General features: G+C 48.8%; 1 protein-coding gene across 2 annotated transcripts; it reads right to left on the minus strand.

Annotated features, from left to right (window-relative positions):
• Window positions 1-4527: 4527 nt before the first annotated feature.
• Window positions 4528-9187, minus strand: LOC309525229 (zinc finger and SCAN domain-containing protein 16-like). 2 transcript variants are annotated; one of them, XR_014216113.1, is made up of 4 exons: window positions 9028-9187; window positions 6221-7170; window positions 5166-5298; window positions 4528-4881 (listed from the first exon to the last, which is right to left on the minus strand). XR_014216113.1 is itself a non-coding variant. In XM_082210755.1 (3 exons), the coding sequence occupies exons 1-3, from the start codon at window positions 6722-6724 to the stop codon at window positions 4841-4843; spliced, it is 678 nt and encodes a 225-aa protein (XP_082066881.1). In that variant the 5' UTR covers window positions 6725-8139; the 3' UTR covers window positions 4528-4840. The 2 variants fall into 2 exon arrangements, 1 of the variants encoding a protein (XP_082066881.1); XM_082210755.1 differs by lacking the exon at window positions 9028-9187 and having other exon boundaries at window positions 6221-8139.
• Window positions 9188-14471: the final 5284 nt, after the last annotated feature.

The raw sequence follows: 14471 nt of genomic DNA on the forward strand, positions 1-14471 counted from the left end.
CCTCTTATGGACACAGCCTGAGCCTCACCTGGGCTCATTTCTGACACAATGGTTTATGCAGCCTTTTAAAGTCAGGGTTCAGTTACCCATAACTTTTCCTTTGTGAAGCTCAAACCTTGAATGGAGCTGGCCAGAGCAAATGCCAATATAAGCTCTTTCATCCAGTGATTCAGCAGAATGCACACCTAGTGCACTCCATCAAGTAAACTCATATAGAATTACAGAGTTGGAAGCATAAGGTAGTAAAGGGACCACTGACCATTAGGTCCAGTCGTCGCCGACTCTGGGGTTGCGGCGCTCATCTCGCTTTATTGGCCGAGGGAGCCGGCATACAGCTTCCGGGTCATGTGGCCAGCATGACTAAGCCGCTTCTGGCGAACCAGAGCAGCGCACGGAAACGCCGTTTACCTTCCCGCCGGAGCGGTATCTATTTATCTACTTGCACTTTGACATGCTTTTGAACTGCTAGGTTGGCAGGAGCAGGGACCGAGCAATGGGAGCTCACCCCATCACAGGGATTCGAACTGCCGACCTTCTGATTCGCAAGTACTAGGCTCTGTGGTTTAACCCACAGCGCCACCCGTGTTCCTTCTAGTTGGAAGCATAGATGTTAACTTTTTCCTTTTCTTGTGAGGAATCCTATTTGGAATAAGGGAATAAGGGAATTTCCCTTTTAAAAAGGGAAACGTTGACAGCTATGGTTGGAAGGGACCCTGCGGATCATCTAGTCCAACCCCCTGCAATGCAGGAATTTGCAGCAGTCCCTTATGGGGATCAAACCTGCAACCTTGGGATTATCAGCACCACACTCTAGCCGACTGAGCTACCCAGCTCTTCACAGCACAAACTAAACAGGCGATCCTGGGGGCAAAGCGTTAACACAAAGTGCTACTTCGGAAGAAATTACTCATCGTCCTTGTTGCCAATCTCCAGGCCCGTGAATCTGCTAGTAGCAAAGTGCTTTTCTGAGCCTCGTACTAGCCATGTGCTTGGAAGCAACCAGTTACAGCCCCTTTCTCAGAAGGGGAAAGAACTCAACAACCCACTGTGGTGTTTGCCCATTCCTTTAAAGGCTGTCTGTACAGGGAGAGATAGGGTTTGAGAGCAGTACATGTGAAAAGGATCTAGGAGTCTTGGTTGATCACAAACTTGACATGAGCCAACAGTGTGACGCGGCACCTAAAAAAGCCAATGCAATTCTGGGCTGCATCAATAGGAGTATAGCATCTAGATCAAGGGAAGTAATAGTGCCACTGTATTCTGCTCTGGTCAGACCTCACCTGGAGTACTGTGTCCAGTTCTGGGCACCACAGTTCAAGAAGGACACTGACAAACTGGAACGTGTCCAGAGGAGGGCAACCAAAATGGTCAAAGGCCTGGAAACGATGCCTTATGAGGAACGGCTAAGGGAGCTGGGCATGTTTAGCCTGGAGAAGAGGAGGTTAAGGGATGATATGATAGCCATGTTCAAATATATAAAAGGATGTCATATAGAGGAGGGAGAAAGGTTGTTTTCTGCTGCTCCAGAGAAGCGGACACGGAGCAATGGATCCAAACTACAAGAAAGAAGATTCCACCTAAAGATTAGGAAGAACTTCCTGACAGTAAGAGCTGTTTGACAGTGGAATTTGCTGCCAAGGAGTGTGGTGGAGTCTCCTGCTTTGGAGGTCTTTAAGCAGAGGCTTGACAACCATATGTCAGGAGTGCTCTGATGGTGTTTCCTGCTTGGCAGGGGGTTGGACTCGATGGCCCTTGTGGTCTCTTCCAACTCTATGATTCTATGAGGGTTAAAAATATAGACCAATAGGAAAGCCGGAGGGAGGCGGAGCCTACCTGTGTATAAAAGGGCTTAGCCTGAGGTTTGAGTTAGTTGTTATTGGGAGCTGTTGGTGGGTAGTTGGTTGGTTTTAGTGGGTTGGCTGGTTGGGAAAGGCAGTTGGAGAAGCGGTTGGCAGGCAGTTGGAAACAGAGAGACAGTTAGGGCAGTGGGTTCTTGAGTGAGGGGAGATAGAAGAGATAGAGAGAGGAAAATAAGACTAAGAAAGTAAAGAGTAACAACGTTTGGAATGCCGGAAAAGTTTTTTTGTGTCTGAAATAAAATACACTCTTCTTTACTAATTGAAAACCTGACTGAGGCTGAAGTGATTTTACCGGGGAGGACCTGGTTGGTGGCAGCAGATTAGTGGTGTACGGGTCAATAGTCTGTGAGACGAACGGGGGCTCCGTTCGAATGCCACACACACCAACTTGGGGAAGTAGTTATCACCTTTCTGCTACCCGTAAGCTCTGAACAATACAGTGATACCTTGGTTTTTGAACGAAATCTGTTCTGGACGACCGTTCAAGTTCCGAAATGTTCGAAAACCGAGGCGCAAAGGACGGCCTGCCAATTCAACAGAGAAAATTGTGAAAAACAGATACATGCAGCAGAAGCCGTTTGACTTCCGAAGTGCGTTTGAAAACGGAAGCATCTACTTCTGGGTTTTCAGTGTTTGAAAACCGAAACATTCAGCAATGGAGAAGTCCAAAAACCAAGGGTACCACTGTATTAAGATCGTAAGCCCACCTCCTGGTGCATATCTACAATTGATCCTCTATTCCCTGATCCTCTATTCCCTTTTCCCTTTCCTCTTCTATGAAGAAACCCCTTCTGGGAACCCACATTTAAATTCTTCCCTGGTCTCCTTGCTGGCCATAGTAGGACCAACTTGGCCAGTTAGCCCTGGTGATCATTTGATGTCTACTGACTGTTACGGAAAAGCAGCAATGCGGGAGCGAGCTGCAAGTTGCTGGAATGCAAAACAGGATGTTGATGTTTGGGACTGTACCATGAAAACAAAGGGGCAGTCTATTCACTGTACTGAGCACCAGATGTTAGCTCAGAGTGTCATCTGACCTGTACTGGAAGTACAGGGGTGGAGTTTCTCTCTCTACTGTTGGAGACTGGAGAGTGCAGACGTGTTTCTCTGTACTGCTGCAATGACAGAAATAAAGACATGTAAATAGATTTCTGTCTGTCTCTTTCCCCTCCCTGGGGGAAGCAGGGAGGAGGGAGGAGTGGTGTGTCCCTCTCACGCTGAGTGGGATCGCCGATCGTGACCTTGCCTGTATCCTGCCGGGAGACGCAGACGGGGAGGTCAACAAGGATCTTAAGCCGAGTGCCTGGAGAGTGGCCAGTTTCCCTCTGATAAGGCTTGAGAATCCGACACTGACTGGGGTTTTGTTTTTTGTTTTTCCTAAAATGACCCCTGAATTTTTGAATTTTATTGATATTGATGCTGCATTTTATGTTGTATTTTCTGCTGTTTTTAAGTCGCAATTTAATCAATGTTTTATATTTGCTGTTAGCCGCCCTGAGGCCGGTTTTTAAACCGGGAAGAGCGGGGTATATTAAAAAAAAAATATTATTATTTATTTATTGTTATTTCCCGCGTGGGTTCTCTTGTGTGCAAGAAGATCTGAACTCGTAATGAAGCTTTTCCCACAGGCTAAGCACTTAAACGGCTTCTCCCCCGTGCGAGTGCTCTGATGCCTGCGGAAGTTGGACCTCAGGCTGAACGTCTTTCCACAAACCCTGCAGCTGTACGGTTTCTCGCCAGTGTGGATTCTCTGGTGTCCCCGGAGGAGAGAGCTAGCGGTAAACCTTTTCCCGCACTCAGGACACTTGTACGGCTTCTCTCCCGTGTGAACGCGCTGGTGCGAAATGAGCTGAGAGTTGTGCCCGAAGCTCCTCCCGCAATCCGAGCACCGGTAGGGCTTTTCCCCCGTGTGGATTCTCTCGTGTCTGATCAGGAACGAACGTGCTCACGCTGAAGGACTTCCCGCAGTCGGAGCATTTGAAAGGCAGCTCTCCCTGGTGGCTTTTCAGGTGGTTGGTGAAAGGAGTGTTGGCAGAACCGGCACCCGCAGTCCGAGCATTTGGACGGCTTCTCTCCGGTGTGGGTCCGGTAATGTTTGGTGAGGTCCAAGCACATGGCGAAGCTCTTCCCACAGCACGAACACCGGAACGGCCGTTCTCCCGTGTGGATCCTCAGGTGGCTGCAGAACGAGGAGCTCTGCCGGAAGCACTTCCCGCACTCCGAGCACTTGTAGGGTTTCTCTCCCATGTGGATCCGGTAGTGTTGAGTGAGGTCCGAGCTCACGGCGAAGCTTTTCCCGCAGTGCGTGCAGGTATACGGCTTCTCTGAAGGAGCGTCTCCACCCCCATTGTTCTACCCGGACACTGAGGTCCAGCATCGAGGGCCTTCTGGCAGTTCCCTTGCTGCGAGAAGCCAAGTTACAGGGAACCAGGCAGAGGGCCTTCTCGGTAGTGGCGCCTTCCCTGTGGAACACCCTCCCACCAGATGTCAAAGAGAACAACCACTACCAGACTTTTAGAAGACATCTGAAGGCAGCCCTGTTTCGGGAAGCTTTTAATGTTTGATGTATTATAGTATTTTAATATTCTTTTGGAAGCCGCCCAGAGTGGCTGGGGAAGGCCAGCCAGATGGGCGGGGTATAAATAATAAATTATTATTATTATTATTGCCCATGTGGGTCCTTGCGTGGGCCACGAGGGTCGACTTCAAACTGAAGCTTTTCCCACACTCCACGCACTTGTCGGGTTTCTCGCCCGTGTGGATCTGCTGATGCGCGGTGAGACCCGTGGGCCGACCGAACCCTCACCCGCACACGGCACACTTGTGTCGTTTATCGTCTTTGTGGATGTTTTTCTCCAACGCCTCCTTCCTTCTGGCATAAAGGACAGAATCGGCAGCACTCCCTCCCAGAGGATTTCCCCTTCGCCTCTCAGGGCGCCCACCTTTTTGGCTTGGAGGCTGCAAACAATCGGGATTTTCCATCAGAGGAGTCTCCTCCTTGTTCTCAGTCCCCGTCCATCACCTGCAGAAACAAAATATTCAGAACTTCCATCAGCTGCAGATGCATTTGGAGTTCCATCTACGGTTTTGGTCCCTCAAAAAGGGCATATTGCAGAGCTGGGAAAAGTACAGGGCAGGTGTGATCAGGGAATCAAAGCATTTCCGCTACAAGGATAAACTACAATGTTTGAGGATTTTTGGGTGACAAAGAGGAGATGCATGTTGTTGGTTTTTTTACAGACAGATGGCCTACCCCCTCCATAATAATAAAAACCAGTGCTGTCAAGGAATTCAGAAAAACCTCACCTAGCATGCTGGCACAGCCCTGGTCCTCCACCTCCTCTTTAGCCTCTGAGCCCACCGGTGTCCGTCCAGCCCCCGATGTCATCCCTGTTGCCGGAGTGCAATTCAAAGCCCTGCCTCCCGACAGTGGCAGCCCCTGAAATGGCAAAGAAGCATAACGTACAATGCAGCAAAAGGGTTGGTTCAGCACTACTACTGCATGTTGGCTGATGTAAAATTCATTATTACTATTATTATTATTATTATTATTATTATTATTATTATTATTATTAACAATAATAATAATAAAAAACAAGCATGGACTAATGGAGCAGTGGGGGACCTCTGGCCTCTCCATAGGAATGACCCCATTTATTATTATTATTATTATTATTATTATTATTATTATTATTATTATTATTTTATTAACAATAATATATCTATATCTTGCCCACTTGGCTGGGTTTCCCCAGCCACTCTGGGCGGCTCACAACAGAATATTAAAACCACGATAAAACATCAAACATAAAAACTTCCCTAAACAGGGCTGCCTTCAGATGTCTTCTAAAAGTCAGATAGTTGTTTATTTCCTTGACATCTGGTGAGAGGGCGTTCTGCAGGGCGGGTGCCACTACCAAGAAGGCCCTCTGCCTGGTTCCCTGTAACCTCACTTCTCGCAGGAAGGAAACTGCCAGAAGGCCCTCGGCGCTGGACCTCAGTGTCCGGGCTGAACAATGGGGGTGGAGATGCTCCTTCAGGTATACTGGGCCGAGGCCGTTTCCCTTCCAGCGCTACAATTCCCAGACAGATTTAACACTCACCCATCCCTCTTCCCAGGAAACACTGGGAACCGTAGCTTTGTGAAGGGAATTGGCTATCTTAAAGCTTAACCACTCCCAACGAACTACAGTTCCCAGAATTCTTTGGGAGAAGTAACGGCTGTTTAAATGGATGCTCTGAAAGTGGACTTCCTTGGCTCTGGCTCCTCCTACTGGTGGCCTCCCTGCTTTCCACCCTGTCAGTTCCAATGAGCCCGCAGGGCCTGCAACCTTTGGGACATCCTGATGAAGCACCCTCACCTGCTGTTTTGGTTCCTCAGCCTCTCTTTGCCTCACCAGGAAGTCCTCGGCCAAAGCCACCGCCTGGGCGCAGGTCTCTGGGCAGCCATCTTTGACCCAGCTCTGCATCTCCAGGGGCAGGATGGCCAGGAACTGCTCCAGGATCACCAGCTCCAGGATCCACTCTTTGGAGGACCTCTCCGGCTTCAGCCAGTGATGGCAAAGATGCCACAGGCGGCTGCAGGCCTCGCAGGGGCCCTCAACGTCCTGGTAGTGGAATTCCCTGAAGAGTTTCCGCTGCATGTCCAGGGTGGCAGACTCACTTCTTCGGGTCTCATCTCTCGCCTTCCAATAGTCTTCCCCATTTCTGGCCTCCAAATCCCCATATTCCTGTGGTAACGCTCCAAGGAAGTTCGGCACGCCTTGGGGCCACCGGTTAGCGTTTGCCATGCCATCCAAGGAGGCCGGAAAAGCCTTTGTGTTACGCCACAGAGTGCTGGGCTTTCCCATCCTGAGTGGAAACATCTCACTGCTTTGAGGAGCTCCTGAGACCCTGAACACGGCAGAGTCCTTTTGTCGCCTGGTTCTTCTTTAAATGGCTCCAGCATCTCCCAGTTTGGAAAATCCAGGCCTCAAGATCACAAGAGGGTTTCCCCCCCCCCCCCACGGACTCTGCCCCGAGTTCAAATCCACCAGGGTCTTGTTCCTCCATTTTTACCCTGGTCTGCATTCCCTGCTCTAACTCAGCATGGAAGTGGAGGCCAAGGATTCCTCCGGCCTCCCGACTGACCGCCATTTTGACTCTCAGGGAAACAATGGCCTCACCTCCATGTGGCTACTATTTACCTCACAATTTTCACAGGGGAATAACTCCATCTTCTGGCTGCCCTCGAACAAAACAGGGCAATCTATAGAAACACATCGCGTCGCAGGGAACAGAGATAGAACTTGCAAGAAGGCAGCCGGTGTCCCTGAGGGAAAAGAAGAGACAGAAAGGCAGAATTTAACAGCACATATGGAAATGTTTCTTCTTGTTCTTCCTTTCAGCATCTCTCTTGGTAAAAACAGCCAATGTTTTCCCCTTTGGGGACTGAACATGGAAGATAGAGAAGGCTTTTTTTCTCCTGTTCCGGAGGGCAGGACGCAAACCAGAGCTGTTTGACAGTGGAAAGGACTCCCTTAGGAGGTGGTGGGTTCGCCTTCCTTGGAGATTTTAAAGCAGAACTTGGATAGCCATCTGTCATGAATGCTTTCGTTGAAATTCCTGCATTGTGGGGGTTGGACTAGATGACCCTCGGGTCCCTTCCAACTCCCCAGTTCTATGATTCTTTGCCAAATCATATGAACGCAGGAAACTGCCTTCTACAGAGCCAGATGCAAAAGTTGATTCAATGATAATCATAATCATGACTTGGGACCACTTTTCCTCTACAGTGGTACCTCGGGTTACAAACAGTTTGGGTTACAGACTCCGCTAACCCGGAAGTAGTACCTTGGGTTAAGAACTTTACCTCAGGATGAGAACAGAAATTGCGCGCTGGTGGTGCGGTGGCAGTGGGAGGCCCTGTTAGCTAAAGTGGTACCTCAGGTTAAGAGCGGTTTCAAGTTAAGAACGGACCTGCAGAACGAATTAAGCTTGTACCCAGAGGTACCACTGTATTTGCATCCCCAAGCCTCTTACCCACCCAAACACCACCCCTTTTTTATTCCCCTCCTTGGGAAGGGGACATAACTCAGTGGTAAGTAAAATGTAGGGGACACGGGTGGCGCTGTGGGTTAAACCACAGAGCCTAGGTCTTGCCGATCAGAAAGTCGGCGGTTCAAATCCCTGCTACGGGGTGAGCTCCCGTTGCTCGGTCCCTGCTCCTGCCAACGTAGCAGTTCGAAAGCACCTCAAAGTGCAAGTAGATAAATAGGTACCGCTCCGGCGGGAAGGTAAACGGCGTTTCCGTGCACTGCTCTGGTTCGCCAGAAGTGGCTTAGTCACGCTGACCACATGACCCGGAAGCTGTACGCCGGCTCCCTCGGCCAATAAAGCGAGATGAGCGCCGCAACCCCAGAGTCAGCCACGACTGGACCTAATGGTCAGGGGTCCCTTTATCTTAAGTAAAAGGTAAAGGACCCCTGGATGGTTAAGTCCAGTCAAATGTGACTATGAGGTTGCGGCGCTCATCTCGCTTTCAGGCCGAGGGCGTTGGTCCAGCGACAGCTTTCTGGGTCATGCGGCCAGCATGACTAAACCACTTCTGGCACAACACGACACTGTGACGGAACACCAGAGCGCACTGAAATGCCATTTACCTTCCCGCCGGAGCGGTACCTATTTATCTACTTGCACTGACGTGCTTTCAAACTGCTAGGTTGACAGGACAGAACAACGGGAGCTCATCCCATCGCGTGGTATCGAACCGCCGACCTTCTGATCTGCAAGCCCAAGAAGCTCAGTGTTTTAGACCACAGCGCCACCCAAGTCCCACACATGACTCAGTGGTAGAGCAACTGCCTTGCATGCAGAAAGTTTCGGGTTCAACCACACCAAGTGGATCTGGGAATGCCTCCTGCCCCAAACCCTGGAGACTTTCAGTCAGTCTCTAGTCAACGCTGAGCTAAATGGACCAGGGGTCTGCTTCAGCCTTTCCAGGAGGGGCTGCTTTCTCTGTTCCTGACCTTCTGCACTCAGGCGCTCCTCTCTCCAGTCTCCAAATACACCCAGCCCCCAGGTCTGCGAAACCAGACGGAAAGAGGATATGGTCCCCTCTCTATCCTCCTGCAGCAACCAAAGGACGCGCGGCGAAGAGATGCGCAAAGGCGCTTGAGCCAAAACTCACCCGCCTTGACCCCGTGGCACCCGAAGAGAAATCAAAGCAGGCAGGCAGCAGCCGCATTCACATTTAGAGGAGCAACGCAGGAGAGTCGACCCACGAGGAGGCGGTGCAGGATGGAGCCCCCCCCCTTCTACCCTTTGCTCTGCCCGGGTGGGAAAAGCGGGGCAGGAGCGCACCAAGACGCGCTTCCAGCTTCCTCTCTTGGGAAGAGCCTCTCTCCGGATTTAACCCCCCAAATAATCCCTCTTCCCTTTCTGCACAGGCTCAGTGGCGTAGCGTGGGGGTGCAGGGGGGGCCGGCCGCACCGGGCGCAACATCTGGGGGTTAGGGTTAGGGGGCGCAAATCCACGGGTTAGGGGGCACAAATTACAGTGGTACCTCGCAAGACGAATGCCTCACAAGACAAAAAACTCGCTAGACGAAAGGTTTTTCCGTTTTCGATTTGCCTTGCAAGACGAAATTTCCCTATGGGCTTGTTTCGCAAGACGAAAACGTCTCGCGGCTTTGTTTCCTTTGTCTAAAAACAAAGACATGTTTTGTTTATAAAGTTAATTTATTTTCCCTTCAATTTTTGAACTGCTCTTTACAGTATGTGTGACTTTAAAGAGCAGTTAATAAACTGTTGTTGTACCAAATTTGGCTTTGTTTGGACTTTTTTTGACCATAGGAACGCATTAATTGATTTTCAATGCATTCCTATGGGATTTCGTGATTCGCAAGACGAAAAATTCGCTAGACGACAAAACTTGCGGAACGAATTAATTTCGTTTTGCGGGGCACCACTGTACTTGCTTTGCCCCGGGTGCTGACAACCCACGCTACGCCACTGCACAGGCAGCAGCTATAAAATTGACGAATTTACGCTGAAATGGGGGGGGGGAACCCTACAGGAAGAATTAGAAACCAGGAAGAGGCGCAATTTAACAGAGAACAGGGGAAGGTTATAATGTACAGTATTTGGGAAATGATTGCAAACAATCACATTCATCGGTAGGCTTGATAGAAAGCCTGTTGTAAAAATTCGGAAGTATGGATTGTCGAAGGATTTATAATAATGGAGAAGGAGATGTAGAAGGAAAAGCATCATATGAGGATCCCCAAAAGCGGGGAGGGGACTTTATGTCTCTTGCGTTTTCTGTTCCGTTCTTTCAGTTATTGCGTGTGAAATTGAAAATGCCAAAAATAAACTATACAGGCTGCAGCTATTGCATTGGAAAAGACAAGGGGGGGGGGCTTTGTGGCGAGGCAGATTGACGAGTGCCACAGGGATCGTAAGACTAAGATTTTTTAAAATTTGTTTGTTTATAATTATTTTTTAATTTTTTTAAATAATTGTAATGTGGCCACCGCTGCCTTAGCCTTGATCCAGGTACCCTCACCAATAATATCCTTTTTAACTACATATACAAATCCCCTTTCCAACAATATTATTATTATTCTTTTTTATAAAAAAAATTTTATTCATTTTTTAAAAACTCTTTTTTAAAGAAAGAAAACACTTCCTGTACTCCCTGCATTTTTATTATCACCATTATTTTATTTTATTTTCTAGATTTCAACAACGTAACATGTTCATTTTTTTCTAGTCGCTACTTTCCCCATCCCCTTTATTTAAAAAATGAATAAATATTATTTTCAAAGGAACCCGCTATGGATTTTTTTTTTAATGAGTCGCTAATTTAGAAATAGTCCTATAAATTTAAAGAAAGAAAGAAAAGGAAATCCCCTACAGAGAGAGAGAGAGGAAATCTTACGACATTTGGGTCTTTTGTAAGTTTAGAGAAGGGCAGAGAGGGCCATGAGAGAGACGTATAAACGTTAAGAATGGGGTGCAGGCAAAGTGAATTTCCCCTCCCTCTCATAATTCTAGAACCCAGACAAATGCAATGGAGCTGAATGTTGGAACATTCAGCGGAGACGAAAGAATGCAGCATGTAGATAAAACTATGGAACTCCCTCCCACTTGAGGCATCAACAGAAGGCCACCAATGTGGGTAACTTGTAAGAGGATTGGACAAAGGCTGTCCACGGCTACTCCTAGCCGCAATGACTATGGAGCCACATGTTGAAATTCCTGCATTGCAGGGGGTTGGACTAGATGACCCTTGGATCCCTTCCAACTCGACCATTCTCTGATTCTACGACTAGAGGGGTCCCCTTCGGCCTGATCCTGCAGCCAGGCTCTTCTGGTGCTCTTGGATTGAACCTGGGACCTTCTGCAGGGATGGGTTTTGTTCCCGCCTGCACCATGTCATTGGTGGGGAGGGCCAGAGGACCCTGGGGGGGGGGAGCTAGGACCCTCGTAGCTACGGGACCGCCTCTCCCAGTATGCCCCATGGAGGAACTTAAGGTCCATAAATAGCAACACCCTAGAGGTCCCAGCATCTTAAAAAGCATCTTAAAAAGCAGAGACATCACCTTGCCAACAAAGGACCGTATAGTTAAAGCTATGGTTTTCCCAGTAGTGATGTATGGAAGTGAGAGCTGGACCATAAAGAAGGCTGATCGCCAAAGAATGGATGCTTTTGTATTTTGGTGCTGGAGGAGACTCTTGAGAGTCCCATGGACTGGAAGATGAAACTTCTCCATTCTGAAAGAAATCAGCCCTGAGAGCTCACTGGAAGGACAGATCGTGAAGCTGAGACTCCAATACATTGGCCACCTCATGAGAAGAGAAGACTCCCTGGAAAATACCCTGATGTTGGGAAAGATGGAGGTCCCAAGGAGAAGGGGACGACAGAAGACGAGATGGTTGGACAGTGTTCTGGAAGCTACCAGCATGAGTTTGACCAAACTGCGGGAGGCAGTGGAAGACAGGAGGGCCTGGCGTGCTCTGGTCCATGGGGTCACGAAGAGTCGGGCACAACTAAACGACTAAACAACAACAACAACAGAGGTCCCAGGCCCTAAGGAAGTCAGATTAGCCTCAACCAGAGCCAGGGCCTTCTCAACACTGGCTCCGGCCTGGTGGAACACACTGTCTTAGGAGAGCAGGGCCCTGCGGGATCTGATTTCTTTCCGCAGGGCCTGTAAGACAGAGCTGTTCCGCCTGGCCTTTGGCTTGGAATCAATTTGATTCCCTTCCCCTCTTTCTTCTTTTCTTCTGTGTTGGAACTCCTATCCGGGGACTTCCCTGGTTTTTTTTCTGGCCCATGGAGGACCAGTCTGGATAGTTAGCCTTGGTGAAGACGTGACGTTTTTATCCCCCAAAAAGTTTTTGATTGAGTTTCCGCTGAAATGAGGCTGCATTTTAATGTTGTATTTTAATCCTGTTTTTTAAGCTGTATTTCAATCAGTTGTTTTTGTATTTGGTGTTAGCCGCCCTGAGCCCGGTCTTGGCTGGGGAGGGCGGGGTATAAATAAAAAATTATTATTATTATTATTATTATTATTATTATTACAAAAGCAAATTTTACCTTTGTGCTGCAGGCTTGTTTCTGCATACAGTCTCTGCTCTCTCCTCTGCCTCCCTGTCATGTGGCCCTTAAACTGAAGAAAGTGTTGGAACTCTTGCCATTAACTTACATAATTTCATAAATCTCCCTGCCTGAGCTCGTGGAGTATTCAGTGAAGCTGAATACTCAAGGATTTGGTCCTTCTTCGTGCAGTTAAACTGTGGAACTCACTTCCACAGGAGCCACTGATTACCACTACTGTGTGGAACAGTTGTAACAGAGCACTGGGCAAATTCGTGGAGGAGATTAAGGCAATCAGTGGCTATTGCCCAAGATGGCTAAACGCGGCTTCTCTGGTCAGAGACAGGGGGTTGGACTGGATGATCTCTGGCGTCCCCCCAATTCCATGATTCTATAACTGCCGGTTGTTAGGAATCACAGGTGGGCAGAGTGCCGTTGCACTCAGTTCCGGCTTGTAACTTCCCACATGCATGTTTGACTTTTTACTGTGCTTGAGGCACCCAGTCAGATGGATGCCTAATAATAATAATAATAATAATAATAATAATAATATCACTAATCTAATCCAGCTAGGCTCTTCTTGTGTTCTTATGGATAAAGGTAAAGGTAAAGGTATCCCTGCCCGTACGGGCCAGTCTTGCCAGACTCTAGGGTTGTGCGCCCATCTCACTCAAGAGGCCGGGGGCCAGCGCTGTCCGAAGACACTTCCGGGTCACGTGGCCAGCGTGACATCGCTGCTCTGGCGAGCCAGAGCCGCACACGGAAACGCCGTTTACCTTCCCGCTTGTAAGCGGTCCCTATTTATCTACTTGCACCCGGGGGTGCTTTCGAACTGCTAGGTTGGCAGGCGCTGGGACCGAACGACGGGAGCGCACCCCGCCGCGGGGATTCGAACCGCCGACCTTTCGATCGGCAAGCCCTAGGCGCTGAGGCTTTTACCCACAGCACCACCTGCGTCCCTGTTCTTATGGATGTTTACAGACAAATAAATAAATTAAAAACAAAGCAAAAATGTGCGATCTTCCTGATCCACTTAATCTTGGCAGCTGAGCAAAAAACGGGGAGATAGGCTTCTTCTTTTTTTAAAAAAAGAAACTTTTTATTTCACTTATCTACCATGTTTTTATAAAGTTTCACAGCATTCCGTGAAGTTCACAGCCTCAACAGGGCATTCAGAAGAATGAACCAAGCGAATAATAATAAATTAGAAAGACACCCACCGGCGGGAGCTCGTCCAGCAACATCTGGAACGGCAAAGGGTCCCCCACACCTGACCTAACAGATCTACATATATTAGTCATTCTTGCCAATTAACTGAAATCTGTACCGAGTCAGACCACTAGTCCACCTATTTCAGTACTGTCAACACTGACTGGCAGCAGCTCTCTGAGGTTATAGACAAGAGAAGAAGAGTTTGGATTTGATATCCCGCCTTTCACTCCCCTTCAGGAGTCTCAAAGCGGCTAACATTCTCCTTTCCCTTCCTCCCCCACAGCAAACACTCTGTGAGGTGAGTGGGGCTGAGAGACTTCAGAGAAGTGTGACTGGCCCAAGGTCACCCAGCAGCTGCATGTGGAGGAGCAGGGAAGCGAACCCGGTTCCCCAGATTACGAGACCACCGCTCTTAACCACTACACCACACTGGCTTTTTCCAAGTCGGTAGAGGATGAGACTCCTTAATCTCAGGGTCCTGGGTTCGAGCCCCACATTTGGGGGTTGGACTAGATGACCCTCGGGCTCCCTTTGAACTCTACAATTCTATGAAAAGGGGCTGCTTAAAGAGGTATGATAGTTGTTTAAGTGTATGGTGCAGATGGGGCCCATAACGCCACTTTAAAGAGCCCTTTTAGGGTGCCCCAATTCCCCTCACAGAGCTGCAATACCCAGAGTGGTTTAAGAATCCATCCCTCTTCTCTGGGAACCCTGGGAGTTGAGCTCAGCACCCTGAACAAACTACAGCTCCCAGGATGCTTTGGGGGAAGCCATTATATTTTCATAAGATCGTGGTATGCCCCACGGAGAGCCTCAAGG

This window comes from Podarcis vaucheri (genome assembly GCF_965113315.1).
Source record: "Podarcis vaucheri genome assembly, chromosome: 2".
Classification (NCBI taxonomy): domain Eukaryota; kingdom Metazoa; phylum Chordata; class Lepidosauria; order Squamata; family Lacertidae; genus Podarcis; species Podarcis vaucheri.